At 45.9% G+C, this 25,763-nt stretch overlaps 1 protein-coding gene across 2 annotated transcripts in view; it reads right to left on the bottom strand.

Annotated features, from left to right (window-relative positions):
* Gadl1 (glutamate decarboxylase like 1) overlaps nucleotides 1-25,763 on the bottom strand; it is a 212,265-nt gene that overhangs the window by 143,360 nt on the left and 43,142 nt on the right. The window contains exons 5-9 of one of the 2 annotated variants that reach the window (XM_004662079.3): nucleotides 23,086-23,192; nucleotides 22,178-22,293; nucleotides 11,715-11,794; nucleotides 11,537-11,591; nucleotides 5,215-5,331 (exon numbers count right to left, since the gene is read on the bottom strand). In XM_004662079.3, the coding sequence (XP_004662136.2) occupies nucleotides 5,215-5,331; nucleotides 11,537-11,591; nucleotides 11,715-11,794; nucleotides 22,178-22,293; nucleotides 23,086-23,192 (475 nt within the window). The remainder of the gene's footprint in view (nucleotides 1-5,214; nucleotides 5,332-11,536; nucleotides 11,592-11,714; nucleotides 11,795-22,177; nucleotides 22,294-23,085; nucleotides 23,193-25,763) is intronic. The other variant, XM_045136747.1, reaches the window with a different exon arrangement.

Below are 25,763 nucleotides of genomic sequence, written 5' to 3' on the forward strand. Positions count from 1 at the left end.
TGGCTCGGGACTGTCAGTCAAGGGTCCTTCTTCGTCCCTTTCTACTGTCACCCCTCAAGGGACTGGCGGAGGCTGTCTGTAGGCAGTGTCAATCACATCACTGACTCTGCCATGTAGTCTTCCTGCCTTACATCCTACACACCCACTCCTGGCTCCTGTAGTTTCCCCACCTCCTCTTCTCCCTTCCACAATCAGTTGTTCTTCCAATCTGTATTAACCTTGTGATGGCACAAGTAGACTTTCAAGGCATTAATTCATTGGTTCACAAGGTCATTGGGAAGGGTAAAGAATACCTCTACAGCACATTTATTCCTCCAAAGAGCTCAAAGAAGAAAGTGATGTCAATACCTTACCTCTTGTTAGTTCATTTCCTGGTTTCCTACCCCTAATGTCAATGCCCTGCTTTTCATTTCTAGATTCCTAATGGTAGAGCTTGAAAAAACATCCAAACCATTAACCAGATTGTTCAGGAGCTTGAGTTTCCATCTCCACAAGGACTCTTATTTATTGAGTTATTATTCATAATATGGTTTTCTCTTTAACCAAATGGCTGGTAACTTAATAGAGATCATCTTAAAACAGAGGTAGAGGGCTGGAGAGATGGCTTAGCGGTTAAGCGCTTGCCTGTGAAACCTAAGGACCCCGGTTCGAGGCTTGGTTCCCCAGGTCCCACGTTAGCCAGACGCACAAGGGGGTGCATGCATCTGGAGTTCGTTTGCAGAGGCTGGAAGCCCTGGCACGCCCATTCTCTCTCTCTCCCTCTATCTGTCTTTCTCTCTGTGTCTGTCGCTCTCAAATAAAAATAAATAAATAAATAAATTAATTAATTAAAAAAAAAAAAACAGAGGTAGAGGTGAAACTAAAACTAAACTTTCCCAGCACCCAAAGCCCATGAATTAAAAAAGAGAATGTTCTCACCAGCTCTCCTGGGACCTAAGATGACAAGCAAGCGAGAGCCTAGGAACTTCTCCTGGAAACAAGTGGATTAAGGGTGGTGACCACATCCCTGCTTCAGAGATGTCGGCCAGCCTGCTCTGAGCAAGTTCACGTTCATAGTCACAGGCAAAGAATGGAAGTGGAAGAGGCCAAAGGTCAAAGCTGAACAAGGATCTTTTGGGCTGGAGAGATGGCTTAGTGGCTAAGGGGCTTGCCCGCAAAGCCCAAGGACCCAGGTTTGATTCTCCAGGCCCCACGTAACCCAGATGCACAAAGTTGTGCACGTGGCAGGAGTTCGTTGGCAGTGGCTGGAGGCCCTGATGTGCCCATTCTCTCTCCCTCTCTTTCTCTCTCCTAACTAAATAAAATATCTCTAAAGGATCTTTTAAAAATACCCTTTATAAGCTAAGCATGATATTCCATGTCTTCAATCCCAACCCTTGGTAGGCTGCGACAGGAGGATTACCGTGACTTGGAAGCCAGCCAGGGATATACAATGAGTTGGATTTTCTCCTTGGTCCCCTTTGGGCATTTCAAAAATCTCAAATGATTCTAACTAAATGGGTGGTAACTGAATAGAGATAATCTTAAAACAGAGGGAGAGGCAAAACTAAAACTGAACTAAAATATACACATAAATATATGTACATATATGATACACACAGTGTGAGATCAGGGGAAGATAACTTCTAAAGAGAAGTAAAGTAACACGCACAGTTTCTACCTCAAAAACCATTCGCAGCCAAGCATGGTGACTCATTCCTACAAACACAGCGCTCGAGAGACCAAGTTACAAGGATCACCATGAGTTTGAGGCCAGCCTGGGCTACAGTCCTAAGTGAGTATCAAGTCAGCCGGAGCTAGAGTGAGACCCTGCTAAAAAAAAAAAAAAAAAAAAAAAAAAAAAAAAAAAAAAAAAAAAAAAAAAAAAAAACTTTTAGGGATGAAAAGATAGCTTAGCTATTCAGACACTTGTCTGTGTCGCCTAAGGACCTATGTCCAATTCCCTAGATACCACATAAGCCAGGTGCACAAGGTGATGCATACATCTGGGGTTCAATTACAGTGGTGGAAGCCTTGGCATGTCAATTCTCCCCTCACACACACTCTTTCTCTCATTAAAATAAATAAATAAATGAAAAAGGCCATTCTGTTGGGTTTGCCTCACAATAAATAAATAAATAAATAAAATTCCTTTTAGAGGTTCCCAATGGTCAAAGCAACCTCTATAATTCTGTTAGCATATCACCATTCATGAACGACCCATAGAGTAAGAAGCTCCACCAAGGCAGGCCACATTCTGAAGAATAAAAGTTTGTCTCCAGGTCAGACACCGCAATGTCAAAGGACGGGTAAACACTCCCTCAGTGCCAGAGCTCCTTGGTTTCTTTAATGCAGGGTTCTCTGATACGGCTTAGGAAGCCTGTAATCAAATGTAGTTTAACGTATAGTTGGCCCATCTGTGCCTCTCTGTACACATCGACTAATTTGTTTTAGCTTATGTATTTACTCTTTTGGTTTTTCAAGGCAGGGTCTGGCTCTTGCCCAGGATTCACTATGTAGTCTCAGGGTGGCCTCAAACACATGGTGATCCTCCTACCTCTACCTCCCGAGTGTTGGGATTAAAGACCTATGCCACCACACCAGGCTGCTGCTGCTGTTGCTGCTGTTGCTGCTGCTTTTTTTTTTTTTTTTCTTTGAGGCAAGCCCAAAAGACTGGCAATATTTTATGCAAGAGAAAGAGAGAGAGAGCGTGTGTGAGAGAGAGACAGAGAAGAGGATTGGGCATCAGGGGCTCTGGCCACTGTCTTGAGCTCAGATGCATACACCTCCTGTGCACATGTGCAGCCTTGTGCGCTTTTGCCACCTTGTACATGTGGCTTATGTGGGACCTGGAGAGTCGAACCTGGGTCCTTAGGTTCTGTAGACCAGCACCTCATCTGTTAAGGCTTTTCTCCAGCCCTTACATGTTTTCTTAAAGGAGCATTTCTTCAAAAATTCCTTTAATTTAAAGAAATAAAACAAATGCAGACAGCCTTCATTCATACTTATACACCATGATTCTCTCTAAGCCTCATAAATCTCTTAAGAACACTTCCAATTTTAAAAAGGCTGTAGTTACTCTGTTTCACATAAACTATATAATCCATATTTGATGTTTCTTTTATGAGAGTAGAATATTTAAGTGTAACCACTGATGTATTTGATTGTTTCTCATTTCCACAGCTAAACAAAAGTACTCACATCACACTATCTTTTAGGACATAATGTACTGTTATGCTTCTCAGTCGATAAAAATCAATAAGATGTAAGCTGAAAAGTAAGCAGACATAAACACTCAAGGCCCATTTGAAGAAGCCACAATCTACCTGAAGTGTCACAACGGGAGCGCTAATCAAGCTTGTAACCGCAGCGAGTTTACAGTTGCTTTCACGAAATCCTAGCATACACTGAGTGAAACCCCTGAACTCTGAAACATTCACCCATTCACCCCAGAACACATCTGAGACACATAACTTTAAAAATGGAAAATGCTCCTAGCTGTAACACTGTATGTGGGCTCCCGTGACCCGAATGCTAAAGTGTCTTCTGCCTAGCAAGTTACCATGTGCTTCCTGTGACCAGGAGGGTCATCCTCATTTTCCTCCTAGAAAATAGTTCCCTAAAGCCTCCTGAGCGTGGCCAACTGCTGCTTTCCTTGGGTAGATCCTAACACAGGAAGTCTGACCGTCATACACACATGGGAAGGGGAAAGAAGGGAAGGGAAGGGAAAAGAAGGGAAGGAAAAGGAGAGGAGAGGAAGGAAAGGAAAGGAAACAGGAAAGGAAAGGAAAAGGGAGAGGAGGGGAGGGGAGGGGAGGGGAAGGGAGGGGAGGGGAGAGGAGGGAAGGGGAGGGAAGGAATGGAAAGGAAAAGAGAGAAGAGAAAGGAAAGGCAAGAGAAGGCAAGGGATGAGATGGGAAAGGAGAAAAAGGGAGAAATGGCAAAGGAAGGGGGGAGGGAGGGAAGGGAAAGAAAGGAAAGGAAGGAGAGAGAAGAGGGAAGAGAAGGGCAAAGGGAAGGGAAGAATGGAAAGGAGAGAAGGGAAGGGATGGAAAGGGAAGCAAAAAAAAAAAAAAAAGAAAGAAAGGGAAGGGAAGGAGATGAGAGGGAGAGGAAGGGAAGAAAAGAAAGAAAAGGAAAGGAAAGTTCACCATGTTTTCATACTTAGCTGAATTTCACATTCAACTATTTAACCCTGGATAAGTGGACCTGTGATAAAAGTTTAGTCTTATTTGTTGTTGGGTTTTTTTTTTTTGTCATGTGTATATGTGTGTGTGGTGTGTGCATGTGTCTCGTGTGTGTGGGGGGGTCCACATGTGTATTGCACATGTGGAGGCCGAAAGCTGAGGCTGGCTGTTCTATGGTGCTCTACGTTGTTGAGACAGGGTCTCTCACAGAATCACTGATTTGGAGCGTCTAACCAGCTTGTTACAGGAACTCTCCACCTCCTGAGTGTTGGGCTCTTAGGTGCATACGACCCTGTCCACCATGCATATGGGTTATGGAACCTGAACTCAGGCCCTCACATATGCATAGCAAGCGCTTTACTCATGGGCTTTACTCCTTAGCCCAAAGGTTACCTTTAATTTAAAGGAAAATATATTATGGATAACCCCAGGACTTAGGAAATGAATTAGAAAAACTCCAACCCTTTAAGTTAGAAAATTATGAAGAACATAAATTATCTCAATTCCTCTCAAGCAATTATCTATGATGGATCAAGCTAAAACCCATTTTAATTAAGTCATATAATTAAGTAATGCAGAATATTTTTTGCATTTCTAGATGATTGGAATCATATAATTTTAGAGATCAAAGATATGTTATAGACTCCATCAGCCATCTCTTTGTGCAGATTAAGAAACTCCAAACAAAGGTCCAATATCACCATGACAAAGAGGAAGATTAGAATCCAAAGCCAATTTTTTTTTTTTTTTAAATTTCATGGTCCAAAATGGGTCCTGACACCATGTTGGCTTCAATAATTCTAGGGACCATACGAGATGGCTCATAGCAGAAGACCACAAAATAATGTGAAATCCAGAAAATGAAATCAAAATGGACATGGCACCTTGGAATCTTCTCGAACCCTCAGAGGACAACGGCATACTTATTTCCCAGTTTAGAAACACAGCAACTTCGTGTGGGCTTTGCTGCTCATGTCTGAGAGAGTGAGAAGACACGTGAGGACCAGGACATTAGAGAGACATGTACTGCACCCACAGGAGTACTTACGTCCACGTGGAGCCAGAGACCATGCCTCTCACAGATGTCTGCTATTTCATCCAGAGGGTCGAAGGCGCCCAGCACAGTGGTACCAGAGGTGGCACAGACAAGAAATGGCGCTGTCCCCTGTGAAAAGGACCCATACACAGAGAGAACTGTCACTGTGAAGTCCGTCCTCTGGGAGGCTGGTAACTGCAAAGGGTTATGCACCAAGAAAGATACGATCTCTTTGGAATTAATCATTAATGCGGTGGTTGTTTTGAAGCCTCCATACTATGTGGGATGTGGTCATTACAAACCTGTTAAGGAAACTGAGAAAATACTATGACACAGACCCATCTTGTGGTGGCTTGAATGGGAAGTGTCCTCCTTGACCTCATGGGTTTGTGGTGAAACCTCAGACCCAAACCCCAGCTGGTAGCGATTTGGAAGGGAGAGCCTTGCTGATGGAGGTGTGTCACCTGGGGGCAGGCCTTTGGGGATGTGATGATCAGCGCAAGCACCCCTTGCTAGAGTTAGCTCACGCTGCCACCTTCTAGCTCATGTGCATGACGTGACGCTCAGCTTTTGCTCTGCAATGATTTCCCCTGGCTTAGAGATGCCTCCTGTTGAAATGGTGAGCTTAACACAAACCCTTCCCTTCCCATAAGCTGCTTCTGGCCATGTGTGTTTTCCCCATCGATGAGAAGGTATCTGCTACACAGCTCAGTAGGTAAATTTCTGATTATCACTCTCATTTTCTTATTCTAAAGGTGGCCCAGATAGAAAATGAGTAACATCAATGGCAAATGGCAAGATGCCATTTGGTAGAACTCCTGTGTGTTCTTGGGCCTGCCTCCACAAAGCCAGCATTGTACCCTTGTCCAAAATAAAAACGGGACAGGACTGGCAGTGACCTATCCAGCCCCAGGGTGAAGCAGACAGGCCAGCCTGCCTGCGTCCTGGTCAGGGATAGCTACTGAGCTGAGATCTGCTCAGGTACACACAGCAAACGGAATAGAGAAGACAAGGGAGTCTCATGGGAAGTGCTTGCCCGCGAGGGCACAGGGGGTGCGTTGAGGAAGAGGATGCGTCTTGTTCCTGCCGTGGTTCGGCTCCTCTCACCATTGGTGGCTGTGTCCTACAGAGTGAGCAGTTGTCACTGCAAAGTGTGGGGGACGAGGGGGGGAGAAGGAAGATTGTGGGAGCAACAATGGATAAGAGGTAATCCCGAAGAAGCTGGCCAGGCCCGGTGGCCCCACTCGGGGAAGGGGATCTTCATGGCAACCAGGCGAAAGAAGATTGTTCCCAGGCTTATCAACAGAAGCTTGGCAGCAGAGATGAACTACGGTGGCAGGGAAACCTTCCAGAAAGCTGTGGGGATGTGGGAAGCAGCTAGTCCTGAGCTCTAGAACACTTGGGGAATATGTGAGTCCTATGCCTTGATTGTGCTGGAAAATGATTTTGCTTCTATATTTACCATAGAGCCATTTGCCCTCAGCTTCATCCCATCAATAATAACAACAGACTCTCGTTTCCTGTGATGTCAGATGTAGCTTGCTGAAACTAGATGCATTCCACTTTAACTGACCTTTAATAGAAAGATTTTTTTTTTTCAAAGACCCACTTGTTCCCATATCTCCAAATTGCTAGGCACAGGAATGAAAGTGACAGCACATAATGAAGCCAGTTGCCGTTTGGGGAGACAGCTGTGATCCATAGGATAGGGTCTACCCCAAACCTCTCAGAGTCAGGCCGGGAGCTGACAGACAGTCCCTGGAGGACCCATGGGCTTTAGACAGTCTCCCCTGTACTCAAACACACCAGATTACATCTCTATCACACCAGTGACCTAACTGAAACGAGAACAGATTTACATTAATCATGCAAAGCAGCAGAAAAAAAAAAGAGTATTTTTTTTCTTTAAAGGTTGGGCTTTTTCTCATAAAAGACATGGCATTCTGACAGTCGTGAAAAAAATACCTATGCAAGTTGTGATAGTTTGCTAATCGGTTTTCTTCACCTTAATAAAAAAAAAAAAAATAGCAGGACCAGAAATTAAACTTTTTCAATGCTGGATTTAACTTTCCATATTTTCTTGTCTTCATCATAGCTGTTGCCACTAACAACAAAATTTGGTAATCGTATTGATTGATTGCCTGTCACCACTAAGCTGTATTTCCTGAGAAAGCTTGTCATTTCAAACATCATTAAGCAAAATACTTCCACAAGATTCAGTGCTAGATCTAGTCGGGGCTGTCAGTAATTGATTTAAAAGTGATGGCTTGGGGATTTCATTGTGATGTGATGTGTGTGTGTGTGTGTGTGTGTTGTGCACCTGTGGCATATGAATGTGTGCATGTGTGTACGTGTGTGTGCCCATGTGCACATGTGTGCAGGCCAGGGGACATTGGGTGTCCTTCTCTATCCCTCTTCCCCCCTGGTTCCTTGAGACAGGGTCTCTTGCTGAACCTAGAACTTGCTATTTCTCACGTAGCCTGGCTAACAAGTGAACTCAAGCAACCTTCCTGTCTCCAACCCCTTGGCTCTGGGGCTACAGGTGACTGTGGTTACATCCAGTTCCTTAGGCAGGTGTTGGGGTTTGTATGTGGGTGTCGGGAATAGAACTCACCTCCTTGTGCAGCAAGCGCTCTTACCCACTGAGCCACCTCTCCAGCAATGGCATCAAGTAAATGTTGTTGCTTAAAAGATGTTTAAGTGGCATGTCTTTCTCCCATAAAAAGAGATACCACCAGTGAAGATACTCAACAGTGGACACTACAAGCCTTATATTTTGCCAGCCAGGCCAAATGAGCCAACGGGTGCAATAGTGGCACATCTGTCATGGTGGAAACCACCTGCCTTCTAATGGGACTGGAGGCCCACTCAATGGGATGGAATACATCCCTGATACTGATACTGAAAACCTAAAACAGGGCTAGTCATGAGCCCTAGGGGTGTAATGTCTGCTGCTGTCTGGCTAAATGTATATACTATGCTCATCAAACTGCCCAGTAAGCACTTCTCTTAATATTTATACCCTTATATTAACGCTACTCTCACTTTGGGTAGAGAATCTTCTCTTCAGATGGCAGTGACCTTGGGATGGCTCAGAAGGTATCATAGTGCTGGAAAGAAATGAATAGAGTACTGAGTAACATCTCCATCACACCTTCCAAGACTCAAGGTCTAATGCGGAAGAGGTGGTAGAAAGAATGTAAGAACCAAAGGAAGGGTAGGACTCCTTACAACATGCTCCCTCCAGACATAAAATGGACTGGATATCCATGACCTCACAGTGCCTGACACTGCCTACACAGGACCACCATAATAGGAGGAAAAGATCATGACACCAAAATAAAAGAGAGACTGATTGAAATGGGGAGGGAATATGATGGAGAGTGGAGTTTCAAAGGGGAAAGTGGGGGGAGGGAGGGTATTACCATGGGATTTTTTTATAATCATGGAAGTTGTTAATAAAAATTGAGAAACAAAAGATGTTTAAGTGGGTTGTGGAGTGTCGAAGAGTTGAATACCACCCCTCCACACACACACACAGATTCCTGATGCACTATTCCCCACACCTGAAGCAACGTGAGTTCAAAATCTTAAAACTAAACAGGTCAACTCCTCATTGTGACATCTACATCACCATGCTGTGGAAGCCTCCTCAGGAAAGGGGACCTGGTTTCTCCAACAACAACAACAACAAGAGGACAGAGAAGCAGACTGGCAAAGCTATATCTGACTACCAGGCAAGTTCAGTGCAAGGAACTTGACTGGTTCTTCCTTAAATAAGGCATCGGGAGATTTTTTTTTTTTCTTTAGGGGTATGTGTGTGTGTGTGTGTGTGTGTGTGTGTGTGCAAGCACTTCTGCACATGCTTGGGGAAGCCAAAGAAGAGCATCAGGTTTCCTTCTCCATCACTTTTTGGTCCTGCTTCTTAAGAGACAGGATCTTTCACTGAGCCTGGAGTCTCGCTTGGCCTGGCATCTCTCACTGAGCCTAGAGCTCACCGTTGTTTGGGCTAAGCCAGCCTGCCCTAGAAATTCTCTTGTCCCTGTACCCCTCAGTGTTGGGATTACATGCATACTTATGCCTAGCTTTTTTTTTTAATGTGGATATTGAGGATTGAACTCAGGTTCTCATGGAAATGCTCTTACCCACAAGCCACCTCCTCAGCTCATAAATTTTAACATCAACTGAGTATCTGGTTATATTAAGAATTTTTTGTATTAACGTGTAGTTGTATTATTATTATTATTATTATTATTATTTTAGGTAAAAGTGTATATTTCACTTTCAACGACTTATACGTCAACAGCACAATGTCTGCAGCTTGTCTGAGAGAGGCGGGGAGAGGGGGCGGAGGCCAAGGAGAAAGTGTCTGAGCCAGCAAGTGCTGACTTTGCATAGCGCGCCGTGGTGGCATAATATATTAGTTTTCTATGCGTTTAAATTTTTCTATAATGACATGTTTAAAATGAGAGGGGGAGGAGGAAGAGGGGAAAAGAGAGGCGAGGAAAAGAGAGGAGGGGAGGAGAAAGAGAAGAGGAGAAGAGAGAAGGGGGAAGAGGGCAGGAGAGAGAGGAGAGGAGGAGATGGAAGGGGATAGGAGGGGAGGAAGAGGAAAGAGGAGGAGAGGAAAGAAGAAGAAGATAGGGAAAAGGAGGAGGGGAAAGAGAGAGAAAGGGGAGGGAAGAGAAGAGAAAAGAGGGGAGGAGAAGGAAAGAGAAAGTCATGGGAGGTGAGACGGGGACAGGGAGGACATGAGCCGGAGAGATACTCGGCATCCCCCAATCCCCTGCAAACATGAACAATACCATGAAAGTTATCTTTCATAGGAAATTTGGTAAGAAAAGAGAGACCGAATAATAATAATAATAATAATAATAATAATAATAATAATAATTTTTAAAAACCAGTTTCTGTGATTCACAGCAGAAAGGAAATGACTGTTATTTTGGAGAATGTTCCCCAAAAGTACGGCCTTCTGAATAAGCAGCTAATTGTCATGTCTACTCATCACCAAAAGGTTGATAGAAGAGATAAATGTGGATGTAAGGCACACACCCAAAGGCCATGCACACCCAATGAAAACAGAATTTTAAAGTATGGGCTCCAGGCCAAGTATAGTAATCTAGCATGTTCCAGGACAAGATGATTTCTAAGAAAATTTGAAAAAAAAAAAAGTAGAATGCAACAGGAATACATGCTTAACAACCCCTCCTTCTTGAGTGAAAAGGCCTGTGAAAACAGAGCGGTTAGGTGAAAGCGCAGACGCTGGGAGGCTGGCGGATGCTTGAGCGGTGCGGGAAGCGGTGCGGGAAGCGGTGCGGGGTGCAGGAGGAAGCAGAGGAGAAGCTGCAAGGCGAGCTCCAGGTGGCCAAGAGTTGGGCCCAAGAAGCAAATGGCAGGCACAAAGCTGTGAGGCAGGTTTAAGAAGAAACCCAAGCTAGAGTCAGCTTCTGTGGGTCACAGAAGGTAAGGTGGGCTATGCCTTGCTTTCTCTAGCATTGAACATTTCCACTTCCGTTGGTCTGCCAGCTGAGGGTGTCCCAGACTAAACTTCACATCGTGCGAGCGGGGTTTGACTTGGAAGACACAGGGAGTAAGAGAAAAATCAAGAATCAACTGAAGACGGCACCGAGATGCATCGTTGGGCCTACAGAGAGGGGGTGCCCATGCCGGACTGCAGAAGCGGCTCTGCCGGAGAGCCTGGGGGCGACCCTCGGGGCTTACTCTGGCCCAGCAACCCGGCCACCTGGGGATGGGAATGCCTGAGAAATATCACACACCATGGACAGTGCGGTAGTTTACATAAAATGTCCCTTATGGGCTCATGTGTTTTGAATACTTGCCCCTCCGTTGGTGGCAATTTGGGAAAGTTGTGGGACCTTTGGGAGAGGGAGCCTTGCTGGAGGAGGAGCATCAGTGGGTGCAAGCCTGAGTGTTCAGAGAGCTCACCCTGACTCCTCCCTTGATATGATGCCCTGGCTGACTGCTCTGTCATGGTGAAGTTATCACCCCCTACCAAAATATCCTTTCCTCCCGTAAGCTGATTCTTGCTGCGTGGTTTGTACTGGCATTGAGAAGGCAGCTGCTACAGAGAGCCTGGCATCTGGACATAGAACATCTGGAAAGTAGTTAATGAGCTTCTCTGTTTTAACTCCAACACACTCCCTTCTCTCACCCACACGGGAATGAATTGGGTGGCTTGCATTCTCACGTGTTTCTCTTCTCTACCTCTGTCATACATATATACACTTCCCTCTCTCTCTCTCTCTCTCTCTCTCTCTCTCTCTCTCTCTCTCTCTCTCTCACAGACACACACACACACTTTCCCTCTCACCTCTTGTTTTGCTTGCTGGATTTGCTTCTCCAGCTCTTCGGGTATCATCTTACCTCTAGAGAATACAGAGGTAAGACTTTTCAGTTAGGGTTAGTACATCACAAGTGAAGGTAGCATCTTTAAAACAGCGTGACTTTCCCCCTCCACCCACCAGGCTCCCACATCCTGGGCTGTTTACCTTCCGTCTGTTTCCACAAAGCGCACGTTCTCAGTGCCAATCCCAAGGAAGGAGGCCGCCTTCTTCATAGAATAGTGGCACTGAGTTAAAGGGCAAGAAGAAAGGACAGAAATGACGGCACAGTATGGAAACGTACTGCTTGTTATCTAAACCTGTGTGGGTCTTTGTGACTCAGCGCAGTCTTTGGAACATGATGGCATCAAAGAAAAAGAAAAACATAACAGAAAAAGGCAACAGTAATTAAATTGAGCTCTCTTTTTTGTCCTTCCTCTTTGTAAAATCTTATTTTTGACAATTTCATGCATGTATATAATATATTTTGATTCCATATACTCATTTTACCCTCTCTTATCCCTCCTCATCCTTACTAAATCCGTTCTTCCCAATTAATTCTCTTTGCACTTTCATGTCTTTTTCCTGAGACCAACTGAGATTAATTAGGACTGTTTGCATGGGCGTGTGTGAGGGTCCTTTACTGTAGCAGAAGCAACCTTCTTGTGGCTTCATCACTGAAGAATGTGACCCGCCCCCTTCCCCTGGCCACCACTAACTTCCAAGAGCTCCTCTGGGAGGAGTGGCATCTCGTGAAGCCCTGCCTGGCCCATGACACAATGTGGATGGGGTCAGTCTTAGGCCAGAAACCATAGAGGCTATGAGTACCAGCCGTGCCAGGTCCAGAAGACAGCACACCACAGCACTCCCCCCATCCCTGGCTCCCATGTTCCTCCTGCCTCCCCGTCTGCAGTGCTCCCTGAGTCTTAGGGTGGGTGGTTTACAAGTCTCTTTTAGGGGTGAACGAGAGGCTGACAACATCGATTTGGGGCTATAGAAATCAGGATATGAATCTTGAATGCACAGTTTAGATTCTCATAGCTTCAGCTTGCTAATCCATGAAGCACTATTTCAATGAAGCCAACTTGATTAGCTTGTTATAGAGGAAAAAGGGGTTATTCGATGTCAAAGATATGCCACAGGGAAAAAAAACACAGCCACACATAGCTGCCGGAGACTTTTGCTTTATATAAAATTGAAAAAAAAAAAGGATTCCCTTACTAATAATGTGAATATTAATATGAGCACAATGTTAATACTCATGTGAGTATTAATATTAGCACAAGGTGAGTAGTAATGTATCAGTGTGAACTTAGAATCTGGTCCAGGACTGACTCAAATCCCTCTAAGGAAAGAACAAATTGTTATCTCAGAGATTCCAATCACAGACTGGAGAAGAGTTTAATGGTTTCCAGGAGAAAACAGTGTGTTAAAAATGCAGAGCAGAGGGGCTGGAGAGATAGCTTATTGGTTAAGGTACTTGCCTGCAAAGCCAAAGGACCCGGGTTCAATTCTCCTGTACCCACATATAGCCAGATGCACAAGGTGGCACAAGTGTCTGGAACTCATTTGCAGTGTCTAGAGGCCCTGGCACACTCATTCTCATTCTCTCTCTCTCTCTCTCTCTCTCTCACTCTCTCTCTCTGTATGTGTCTCCCTCTGCCTCTTTTTCTCTCAGATAACTACATTTTTTAAAAATGCAGAGATTGGAGCTAGAGGGATTGCTTAATGGTTAAGGCATTTGCCTGCAATGCCAAAGGACCCAGGTTCAATTCTCCAGGACCCATATCAGCCACATGCACAAGGGGGCACACAAATCTGAAGTTCGTTTGCAGTGGCTGGAGGCCCTAGCATGTCCATTCCTCCCTTTCTCTCTCCTTTCTTTCTCTGTCAAATAAATAAAAATAAATGTTTTTAAAATGCAGAGATTTTTTGACTCATCTTATCTAACAGTGAATGCAAGGCTGAAATGAGACCTGCAGGAATCTAGGTAAAATCACAAGAACAAAAGGAATATGGAGTCAACCACTTTACTCAGGTATGGTATGTGTGAAGCTAGATGGTTCTGGAATGATGTGACCTATTTCTTATTGGTTTAACGTGATCTATATTTAGATGGTTGGAATTTCCCCCACCACCACATGGAGTCTGCAAAATAATTAGCATGCAAACACTGGAAATGTCATTCTTTATATATTAGCAAGGACAGGTGGTCAATTAATTCTTTTTCATGCCAGAAAAATGAGGGTGATAAAGGACATTATTTTACCAAAAAAATCCTTAGTAATTTAATTTGTAGGTATGAATATATTAAAAGAGTAGTCATGCCTTCACAGTTAACTTGATATATTCCCTCCAATGTAGTAATTCTTTTTTCGTCCTCTTGTCAAGAGAGCTCTATTGGGAAGTCTTTTTTTAAACTCTATAAAAATAAAATGCAGAAAACATTAACACCACCAGGAAAAAAAAAACAGAATGGAACCATCCTAAATAATTAATCTCCAAAATCCAATAGCACACATCCACACTGCCCGTAGGGTGCATTCATTTCAGAGTGTCGCAAGACCATAGGCACGCTGAAGAGTCACAGCGTGCAGGAAAATGTAACGCATCCTCTACTTGCCACGGGAATCTGAGCTGGCAGGAGCTAACGCCTCTGCTATGGCAAGGGTGACACACCTCAAAGGGGATGACTTCTCACTAGACATTTGGGTTCTGCCAGCCACACAGCTATTGATCATGTCATGATCAATGCTGGTATATCCCCAGTGACTTCTGACTATAAGGGAAGCCACAAAAATCTACATACAAGAAATGACACATGGTCTCCAACCCATGAGTAAAGACTTGTGACGTGGGCCAGGGTGATGGCTTAGCAGTTAATGTGCTTGCCTGCGGAGCCTGAGGGCCTAGGTTCAATTCTCCAGTACCCATGTAGGCCGGATGCACAAGGTGGCCCACATGCCTGGATTTCCTCTGAAGTGGCTGGAGGCCCTGGCGTGCCCATTGTCTCTATCTATCTGCCCCCGCCCCATTCAAATAAATAAATAAATATTTAAAAAGCAACTTGTGATGAGAATAAGACCAGCTAGCTTCAAGGACTTCAGGGCCAAGCACAGTGCAATGTCACCTGCAAGTGCACAGGGATGGATTTAAAGCTGAAGGATCAACATCTGAGAGTGTCGGGAAGGGAACAGGCCCCTGAAGGGAACAAAAGAAAGAGTCGTGGTGCTTCAGAGACTCCGACTAGTGGAGAGGAAAGGAAAGTCCTGGGAGGTTGGAACTGAGAAGGAAACCACGCATTTAGAAATACACTGCGGCCGTTCTCATCACCGGCGAAAGGTAAGGCAGGCATTTCGAGACCTGACCTCCCCGTGGTTTTCATAAATCCGCAGAAAGGAAAGCAATCTCAACAGGACCTCACCTCTGTAACGATGAGAACAAGAACAGCCCTGGGCTCAAGCTTTACTTTCTGGCTCCTGTGAGGATATTTCCCCGTGACCTTAGCTTTCCCATTAGACTGGAGTTTTCCTCATGTCTCTGTGCCCTGGACATGGGGATTCAATTTGGGTTAGTGATGGTGAACTGGATGCTTTCACTCACAGGGATGGGGAGCAGACATTCTCAACGTTACCCTTCAGGGATGGAAGCAAACACCACGGGGACTTCTCCAGTAACACAGCTCATTCTGCGCCTAGAGAGCCCGGTGCCAGAATCCCAGATGGGCGGCCTCCAGCCACAAGCTCTACATGACGTCCAAAGGAAACCTGCTTGCCTGTTCACGAAGCCTGAGACACACGCCACCTTGGCTCGGAGAGACACTGAGGTGCAAGGTTTAAGGTTTACCTAGAGGCAAACATCCTAGGCTTCCTTCTTGCCTCTCTTCCCAGCTTTAGACCTGCTGATCGAAAGCAGGATGGGGGCAGGAGAGATGGCTTAGCAGTTAAGGTACTTTCTCACAGAGACTATGGACTTGTGTTCAACTCCCCAGGTCCCACATGAGCCAGACACGCAAGCTGATGCAATCGCACAAGGTGGCTCATGCACATAGGCGTCTGGAGTTCAACTGTAGAGGCCGGAGGCCCTGACATGCCAATTCCCCTCACCATTCTCCTTCTCTCTGTTAAAATAATTAAATCGTTTTTTTTTAAAGCAGGATGGGAGGGTCTAGGGAGATGGCTCAGCAGTTAGAGATGCTTGCTTGCAAAGCCTGATTTCCTGGGTTTGATTCTCTAGTACCCACGTATAGCCAGATGCACAAAGTGGTACTGGAGCTTGTTTGCAGAGGCAGGAGTCCCTGTCACTCCTATTCTCTCTCTCTCTCTCTCTCTCTCTCTCTCTCTCTCTCTCTCTCTCTCTCTCTCTCTCTCTCTCTCTCTCATTGCAAATAAATAGCTAAAATATGAGGACACTCAAAATGCACCAAAGCGGAACTCCAGAAGCTGCTGAGAGCTCAACACTAAAGACTTAAAGCACGTCCACCACGGCTTGGGGAAGCTGGTGGAAGAGCGGCGGGAAGAATGCCTGAGAGCCACAGGGTGGGAGAGAACATCCAGAAACACAGCCCTCCCCGCAGTGATAGACCGCTGCTCCCACAACTCATAATCCCCAGCCCCACGGTGAACACCAGCAGTCCCACTAAGGAGGGCCCTCAGTGGAGCGGGGCACTGAGGAGGGGAACGATGGGACTCACATACAAAGTTTCTACTTAATAAAAATAAATTTAAAAAATAAAAATAAATTGAAAACCAGGATGAGAGAGAGAGAGAGAGAGAGAGAGAGCAACCAGGACCAAGAGAGAGAGGATTAAGACATAAATAGTTTTATTAGGAAGGTTGAAAGCACTATGTAAGGCATAGATGGGTCCAAAGTCAGAGATAGAGAGAGAGGGGGAGGTCCAAACGTCTGGAAAAACAAACCAAGATTTTCCCTTGTAAGCATTTCTGGGGGAAAGGGGCATGTCTGGGCACAGACTGTGTAAGAGAGTCAAGGAAGCAAAGAGAGTGAGAGGTCCATGTCTATATCCTTCATGGTCTCAGAGAAGGAAGGGACTGCTCTTCCTCCATCTGCTCTTAGGTGGAGCCCAAGCCTATATAACCCAGGTGGCTGGGGTTCCCCTGCCCTGCCTCCCACAGTGGGGGTCTGATTATTGCTCTCCTGCCTGCCCTGATCCTTGGGCAGCAGGGTCCTCTTAAAGTGACCACATGTGTTCTAACAAGGAACTCTTCCCACCGGTCACTGTCTGGGGCTTAAGCATTTCTTTTGACCCTCGCCTTAGAGTGGCAGACAAGCGCCCCTGCTTCCTGCTGATTCCAAACAGGATTTGCCCTGCTCAAGAGCTTCAGGACCATCCTAGGACTATCATGTGCCCCAGGAATGCATAGCGGGGTTTGAGCACGTCTCATATACAACACTTCTGTTGCTTTTCTTCAAGATTCCCTTCCATCACCATTTAGCCCCGGAGAGGCTATGGGCCTGCAGGTCTCTAGGGACGGCTGATCCATACACAAAACATGTTTAATGCAAAAGTGTGTTGGGCTAGACTCGCGTGCTTTGCGTACAATGGTGCAAGACATTCACGAATGTAGCATGGAAGTGGAAAAACATCTGGAACAACAACAACAACAAAAACCAGTAGCATAGAAACTGGGGAAACGGCTCAGCAGCTCAGAGTATTTGCCACACAAGTATGAGGGCTCAAGACTTTGTGAGTTTGATTCCCCAGCACTCCTGTGAAAAGCTGGGCGCGGCCATGCACATCTGTCTGCAGCTCCAGTCCTGTGCGGGGTGGAGACGGGAGAATCGCTGGGATTCTCAGGTTAGCCAGCGCGACTGAAAACCACAGCTCCAGGTCCAATGGGGGTCTTCACCTAAAGGACACTAGAAGAGTGACCGAGGACAACCACGGTTCTATCCCAGCTCCCGCACATGTGTACACAGGATATGCTCACGTGTTTACTCTATACCCACGCACACACGTACCTCCCCCCACCCTGAAAATTGGGGGAACTCGGCCACTGTACCCTCTCCAATCAAACTCTTAAAAGCAAACCATGGAGGACTTGAGACTATTTGCTGACATTGAGTAATTCTCTTTTTCATAACTGCATAATCAATTGACCTGTTATAATGAGCAGCGAAGGTGGTCATTAAAGCATAAATTTAAAAATGCAAATGCTGTGTGTGACCCAGAGCAGAGAAAGGAAGTCGCTGCAAGAGCAAGCTACAGGGAACGTGTGGAAACCTGTGCTCATGATGACTGCTTACAGAGACGGGACAGTTCTGCGGAGTTTGCGTGCACTCCCTGGCGTTCTGGCTCCGGCTGCTGCTGGCACGCAAGCTACGGCATACATTTGACTTCTTGGTGGAAAATCAAAAGTGAATCCTTTAGTTCAGGTTTCACAGCAACATGAGAACTCGGTGACTTCTCTCCCTCACCTGGGCTGTTGGCCACGCCCTGCTGTGAGCCTTAATCTCAGCTCCATGGAATGTCTTTTCCATCCCAAGGACAAATGTTCCGGAAAAGAACTTGAGCAAAGTTTTAAAGCAGAGGAAGAATGAAAAAGAAAAATGCCAGAGTGACAGGAACCAGATTTGTCCCAGCCTGCCCAGGAACCAGAAGAGTTCTGTGCTCCTCTGAAATCTCAGAAGTCAAGATGTCACCCTTGCTAAGAAAGCCCTATTCCTTAGGAACTCCATGTAAGTGAGCTTTTTTCCTTTCTTTCTTTTCTTTTTTCCCCAGCACTTCACATTGCCAAGAATTTGCCCCTGGCTGTAGAGAGCACGTCTTACTAAGGACCGCGGTGCCTGGGTGGGAATATGAAGAACTGGCACCACCTTTCTGAGTCTGGCAGAGAGCCCCCACCTTCAGCCCTGGCTCTGCATTCAATGCCAGGCTAACTACAGCAAAGATCTGGCAGGGGAGAAGGAAAGCATGAAGGCTGGCCAGGATTTCCTCCACCAAGGGACACTCAGGGGACCAAGATAAAATTCGCAGCAATAAAGGTACTTGTGCTGTTAGGAGAAAATACTCAGGAAAACCCAGCTGTAAATTATAGAGTGAAGACGCTGTCCATCTCATGTGTTTTGTTTGCTTTTAAATTTTATTTTATTTCTTTAATGTTTTTATTTATCTCAGAGAGAAGGGGAGAGAGAGAGAGACTGGGCACTCCAGGGCTTACAGCCACTGGAAATGAACTCCAGACGCATGTGCCACTTTGTGTATCTGGCTTTCTATGGGTACGCTGGGGAACTGAACCTGTCGTTAGGCTTCATAGGCAAGCACCTGACTACTGGACCATATTCACAGCCCCTATTTTTTTTTTTTTTCAATTAGGATACCAAGTATCAGATTTCCCAAGGCACTTTCATACAAATTTTGTTTTAGTAGGTCCTTCCCCCTCCACTTTCTTCCCAGTTTCTCCCATCAGCCTGTCCTCTATCCTCACTGGGTGACCCTTTCCACCCAGTGCTCCCCTTCCACTCTCACGGCACATGTGTTCACGTCCAGGCTCATCTTATCGTGGAAGCTAAGCACGGTCAAGCCTAGTTAGTCCTTGGGGAGGAGGTGGGGAGATGGTACCATTTTACCTCGTGTGTGTGTGTGTGTGTATGTATATGCAGCTGCACATGTGTGTGCTGACATACACACCCCCTGCACACACAGGCGGAGTCCAGAAGAAGACCTTGGGTGTCATCCTCTATCACGGTTCTATACTCTTCTACCTGAGATCGAATCTGTCACCGAACTTCACCATTGGGTTTTGGTTCTGCTCCCCCCTATAGCACTGTGGGTTACAGGCATCCGCACCCACATTTGGCTTTTAACCTGGGTGCTATGGATCAGGTACAGCTGGTCACCCATGAAAAGAGAGTGCTCTGACCTCGCTGAGCCATCCCCCCACCTCATGTTTTCAACAGGACACCCTGTATTCCTGTGGCAGAAGAGGCTGAGATCTTCCTGCCAGTGACCTGGGGAAGGAGAGGGACGGTAGACCAGAGTGTCCCCTGGAAAGACACAGAAGCAGAAAAAGGAGGGGAAAGATGCCTTTTGAAGACAGACTACACTGAGGCTGGACCATCCATCTATCCCCACCCTGTTCCAGCTGACTCTCTTCCTACAAGTAATGGATACTATTTTTTAATTAATTAATTAATTATGAGAGAGAAAGAGGCAGATAGACAGAATGAAAGCACCAGGGCCCCCAACCACTGCAAACGAACTCCAGATGCATGCCCCATCTTGTGCATCTGGCTTACATGAGCACTGGGGAATCGAACCTGGGGATTTAGGCTCCACAGGCAAGTGCCTTAACCACAAAGCCATCTCTCCAGCCCCTGCATACTATTCTTCATGACTGTGAGCCATATTCCACTTTGTAGCCAGTAACCCCGTAGTCACTGCAACAATCACTAATGAGTGACCCCTGTGGGGCCACGGGCTTGTTTTCTTGGTCCTCTTGTCACTGCAGACCCTCTGTGAAGTGGATTTGCAGCACGTCCCTACACCCCGCCAACACCCACCAGGGAAGTCTCCGTTTTCCCACATCCTAAACTTGGCTTCAGAGATGGGACTCATTCAGACAGGACTGTGCTCTTGAGAGTGTGCCTTGCCTGACTTCTGGAAGACAAAGGGTACCCAGAGCAGAGGGGAAGTCACTGGGAATACGCAGCCACGGGAGGAAGCCCAGTCCAGAATAGCACATTGCTCTGCTGCCCAGAGGCTTAGAAGTGATGGCACCATTGGAGGTCTATGGTGCTGGCTTTGGGGGACAGTTTATTGGACTCAAGAACCAACTGATACACTCACTCTTTCAAATCAGAGAAACAGAAGCAGAAGCACTGACATGGTAATCAACTCATCCAAGTTCACTCAGATAGTAAGTGATGAGAATGGAATCAAGCAACTGGGGAGATGTCTCGAAGGCTAATGGCACTTGCTTGCTGCGGTAGTTTGGATGTGATAGTTTGAATGTACGGCCCTGTAGGCTCAGGTGTTTTGTTAAAATTGAGCTTGCAACTGCAGCCCCTGGCAGGCAGAACCCTGCTTGAGAGGGTGCGTCACTGGGGGCAGATCTTGGAGTCCAACCCTGAGGTGCATGTGGGGGTGGATCGGAATCCCACCCTCCTGGGTGTGTCCAGATCAGTTTGAGCTCTGGCTGTTTGCATGTCATGGGGCTGGATTTTGGTGGTGTCTCTGTGCTTGGATCTGTGAAAGGAGCTGGCATCTTCCTCCATTGATGGTGTTCCCCTGAACTCTGTAAGCCTGAAATAAACTCCTTTCCTCCCTTGCTGTGTCTGGTTGACTGTTTGTTTCCAACAACAAGAAGCTGACTGCAACATTTGCAAAGCCTGCTAGTCTGGGTTCAATTTCTCATGTAAACCTATGTAAAGCCAGATGGACATTCGTTTGCAGAGGCAAGAGACTCCGGCATGTCTACACACATACACACATGCGCGCGCGCGCACACACACACATGCAAATAAACAAATAACAATTTAACGAGAATGGAATCAAATCTATTTCCTCAAAGACAATTCACTGAACCCACCTTGACCTTGTACTTCAGTGGAAAGTATAGTAAGAGAAAAGAACTGTGGTGATATCTAATTGGGTGGGCCTGTGTGTGTGTGTGTGTGTGTGTGTGTGTGTGTGTGTGAATGATGGTAAAAGAAACCTCTGTCTTTCCCTTTGACAAAGAAGCTCTATACATCCTCATATTATCCTGTGAACTAAAGTGCCCATGAAGATTCCACCTGTGTTAAGCACTCACGGCTTGTGAGAACCTCAGTGACTTCAGGAGGACTGGAATATAGCAGGGCCAGAGCCAATCACCTTGGGCCATCTTAAGCACTGAAGTGACCATCTATTGCTCACTTCTGTGTGTGACCTTGCATCCCATGACTGTTAGCTAACTCCCTTTGGAATATATGGACAGATTCCTAGTTTTCACCAGCCCAATGCTAGGAATGTCACCAGACTGCATGAGGCCTGCAGCAGAGACTTCCCACTCTGCTGTCATCCACCTTCCTGATCTTTCCACCAGTGCATTTGCAAAGCGTTTTGATTAATGTCTATCTTTGTTCTGTTACCGTCAAAGCCTCATGAAATTGCTACTACATTGGAACCTGGAATTTGGGGCAAAGTGAATCTGAGTTCTTGGGCACTCATTTGGTTCCAGAGTAAATTATCTCTATTTATCTCTTATTTCCTATTATGTGAGGGGTGTATGTGTGTGTGTGTATACAAGCTTATCAAAATGACTATACAACAAGCCATGAGGAGATGGCAGAGCTGAGATCAGCCATGATGATCTGGTGTCTAATGATATGATACTCAAAGAAAAGATTCACAGATAGCACTTTCCAATGTAACATTCTCTCCTCAAAGGAAATGTCACAGACAATAAATTTCAACTAAAGGTGATATACAAAAATCCAGTGGTCAGTAGTTAGAAAATCAGACTTATCAGAATGTCCTATGAAATCCAATATACTATGTGACACTTAGGCACATTCATCACACACACTTAGGATAAAAATCACAACAGGGACACTCAAAACAAATGAGATTGCTTAAGTAATAAATTTTCAGAAAGAAATGTATCTGATATCAAGAAGAATGTTTTTACCTCTGTCGATGTGAAAAGGATTAATCTTGGCAAGCCAGACAGACCCTTCTCCTTAATATCTGGGCAGTATTTATATCTAGCTAAATTCATTGCATACATATTGGACACTGAGCCACCTGCAGAAAAAATTTAAAATGTCACATTTATAACATGAAGTAACAGCATCCCATGTATCAAATATGATATAAATCTCTGAGTGGTCAGAATTGCTCTCATCTCAAGAAAAATCACCTGAACACCAGCTCCCACCCATTACTCTTGACTATTTCACTTACAATTTTAATTTTTTTATAATTTAAAAAGTCAAAAATTTTTTAAGTTTAATATATAATTCCATAACCTTTCAGCACAGAGGGAAACACTAGCTAATTCTCTAAGGCTAGATTGTTTTTAGAACCTAAACGTTTCGACCTATGGGCCTGGACCCAGGGCCAGTTACCCAAGCCTTCAGAGTCAGACCACTCATTCTGTCTGCCACTTGATCAATGAAATTGGCATTGACAGTACATGCTCATCTCTAGTTCCAGACAAGCAATGCAGGAGAGATGAATGCGATTGAGGAACCCTCTCAAGAAAGTTGGATTTTAAAATTCAGAGGGCTTCTCATTGTCTTTTCAACCTCCCCAAAGTCAATAAATTCATTTGCAAGAGGTATAAATCCTAAATGTAGGCATATAAATCCCAAAATGCAGACATCTCATTTGTTACACATGCATGCCATTAATTTAGCATTTGTAGAAAATGCAATCACTCCAGAGATAGGTAAAATTGATACACTTAACCAAGTAGCCCTGTTAATGGCCCACATTTTTGTTGTATGCATGCCTGCAAGGTTACATTTCTCAACTAAATAACATTTTTTAGAGGTTCAAAGTGGAAGGATGATGGAAACAACCAACTGTGCTCACCTGGGTTAAATATTCCATCCCCTTCTTTCCAGCCAACACATTCCATCATCTTCTTCAGAACCTCTTCCTCCGCTAGCAGAAACACCGGAGAGACCTCATAGGTGTAACTGGACAGACACACACACAAAAGCAAACACTTCAGTGAGTAGAATTCGCACATCCCTTCGGTGTCCTCAGAAATACACAGAGAGTCTGATGAAGCCCGTGGCTGCTGAAGGGGAGGGAGTCTTTGGAAACCTCTTGGCTGCAACAAAAGAAGGATTCCCTCCACCCTCCATTTCTCAACCATAGGCGCAGTCAGGTAAACATCGATAGCTTGTGGTCTTCTGCGGGGCTACGTTAGGACCTTTGGTGGCAGGAGGGGAGTCGAGGGCAGAGCATCACCCACGTGAGCCGTGGACAGCGGACAGCGGCTCTTCTATTCTGGGGCTGCTGTGGGTACTGCCCGGGAAGCTGATGTCGATGGAGGAGAAGCCATTGTCTTGGCCATGTTGTCCCGAGGCTACTACCAAGAGGGCACTATCTGTCTGTCGAATCTACATGTCCTGCTCTGTCTTCCACTGCTAAACCAGCTGTCTCTACACTCATGGGACATGTTCTGCGCGGTACCTATTGTTACTGATGGTTTTACTGCTAAGCTCTTTCCAGAACTCTTGTCACAGAGAGACGTGGTGCTCTAGCTTGGGGCACTGTCATCAGAGAGCCTTGCTGTATTAGCATTATTAGGATGGGTACAAACTGCTTCCTTCAAGTTTATAGCCCTTCCTGTGGCATCTACCTTTGATGACAGCTCCCCATAGACATCTCTGTGGGGTCAGCACAGTTTGGAGGATAGCCTGGCTCCCATCCCTGTCCACTGCCTGCATCCTCTTCCCCAGCTCTCTAATCTGTTGTGTTAATCACACGGGTACCCCCTTAATATATAGCTGCTCATTGAACTCTACCCAGAGTGTCTTCTCAGGGACACCACACTGCATTAGCTACACTGCCTGGTTATGCAACATTTGAGTCTCTCCTCTCGCCGCATAACTGAGGGTGATAAGTGTGTCTAATCTCCTTGGCAATTAGGTGATTACATCAAATTGTATCTGAATAAGAGTGTAGTCTAAATATGTAGGCTAAGCAGATGCATTTATAGTCATCACCACAGAATTTGATGCAATTATTTTAATATCTGGAAGGGGAGAACTTGGGCATGGAGGAAAAAGAAATTGAATGCCTATGTGCCAAGCACTCCACGTGAGGTATTTCCTGGTTAAAAATAAATAAATGAATAACATGGGCTCTGTCTTCTATCATGTTTTTTTTTTTAATTTTTATTTATTTATTTATTTGAGAGCGACAGACACAGAGAGAAAGACAGGTAGAGGGAGAGAGAGAGAATGGGCGCGCCAGGGCTTCCAGCCTCTGCAAACGAACTCCAGACGCATGCGCCCCCTTGTGCATCTGGCTAACGTGGGACCTGGGGAACCGAGCCTCGAACCGGGGTCCTTAGGCTTCACAGGCAAGCGCTTAACCGCTAAGCCATCTCTCCAGCCCTTCTATCATGTTTTAAAGCCAGTTTGTACACACCAAAAGTGTGATGAAGAATACATACGTTTGTGTGAATTTAAAGCATAAGCAAAACAACTGTTCAGCTTGTGCGGAGACTGTTGCTGCAAACATGAGGTCAGGCTATTGTTGGAAGGTAGCTCAAGTCGACCCGGGGAAGGAGCACAGGCGCGGGGAGAGGGCGTTGTGTAACACACTCAAGGAAGGCTGCGTTCTCACCGAATGGTCCAGCGGCGTGGCGATGTAATACTTCACAAAGCTCTAAACACTTCGGATTAAATGACTCAGGCAAGGGATTATGAAACCTCTACACAGAAAGATGCAACAACCGGAACCTGAGAAACTTTTCTGTATCTTCCACCCACTGGAACCTGCTGTCTGCTGCCGTGGCATCACCACCCCATCCGTGAGGTCACCCCAGCCTCTGTGTGGCTAAGCCGGGGTCAAGGCTCGGTGTACGCCACAGCAACTCCACAGCGAGCGCAGGGAGCTAGACGCGTCCTCCGTGGCTTCCACGCCCGCACCCTCAGTGCTCCTCTTCCTCCCTGGGTAGCGGCGGGCCCTCCCCCTCCTAACCAGTCAAGGCTGGATGCCCTCGATGCCCCACCCTGAGCCCTGCCCTCCTCACTCTGTCCTCTCTCCTCATGGCCGTGGTTCTCAATCCCTGTTGTTGACCGAAATCGCTTGATAACCTTTGTACCCGTGTCCATGCATGTGCAAAGCCATACAACATGCACGTTCAGTGTGACTGTTTGTGCGATGGTTTGATTGCAATACCTGGCCCTCAGCTGGGGGCAATTTGGAAAACTTGTGGGGGCTTTGGGAGGCGGAGCCTCGCTGGAGGACATATGTTGCTGGGTTGGGCAGTAGGTAAGCTGCCTCCTTCTGGTTGCTGTGGAGAAGGGAGCCAGCCTTCCTGCTCAGGCCTCTTCTGCTTTCCTTTGAAAGTGTAAGCTGAAATAAACCTTTCCCCCATAAGCGACTTCCAGTCAGCTGCTTTGTTCCAGCAAGGAGAAGGTGACTGTTACAAGTCAGAACCTTGACACTGATACATTTTCATAGTTCTAACAAGCATAACATAACTCTAATAAGCAGTCTGAGTTAGGAGATCTCGTCTATGTTCAGTA

Source organism: Jaculus jaculus, chromosome 17 (genome assembly GCF_020740685.1).
Source record: "Jaculus jaculus isolate mJacJac1 chromosome 17, mJacJac1.mat.Y.cur, whole genome shotgun sequence".
Lineage (NCBI taxonomy): Eukaryota > Metazoa > Chordata > Mammalia > Rodentia > Dipodidae > Jaculus > Jaculus jaculus.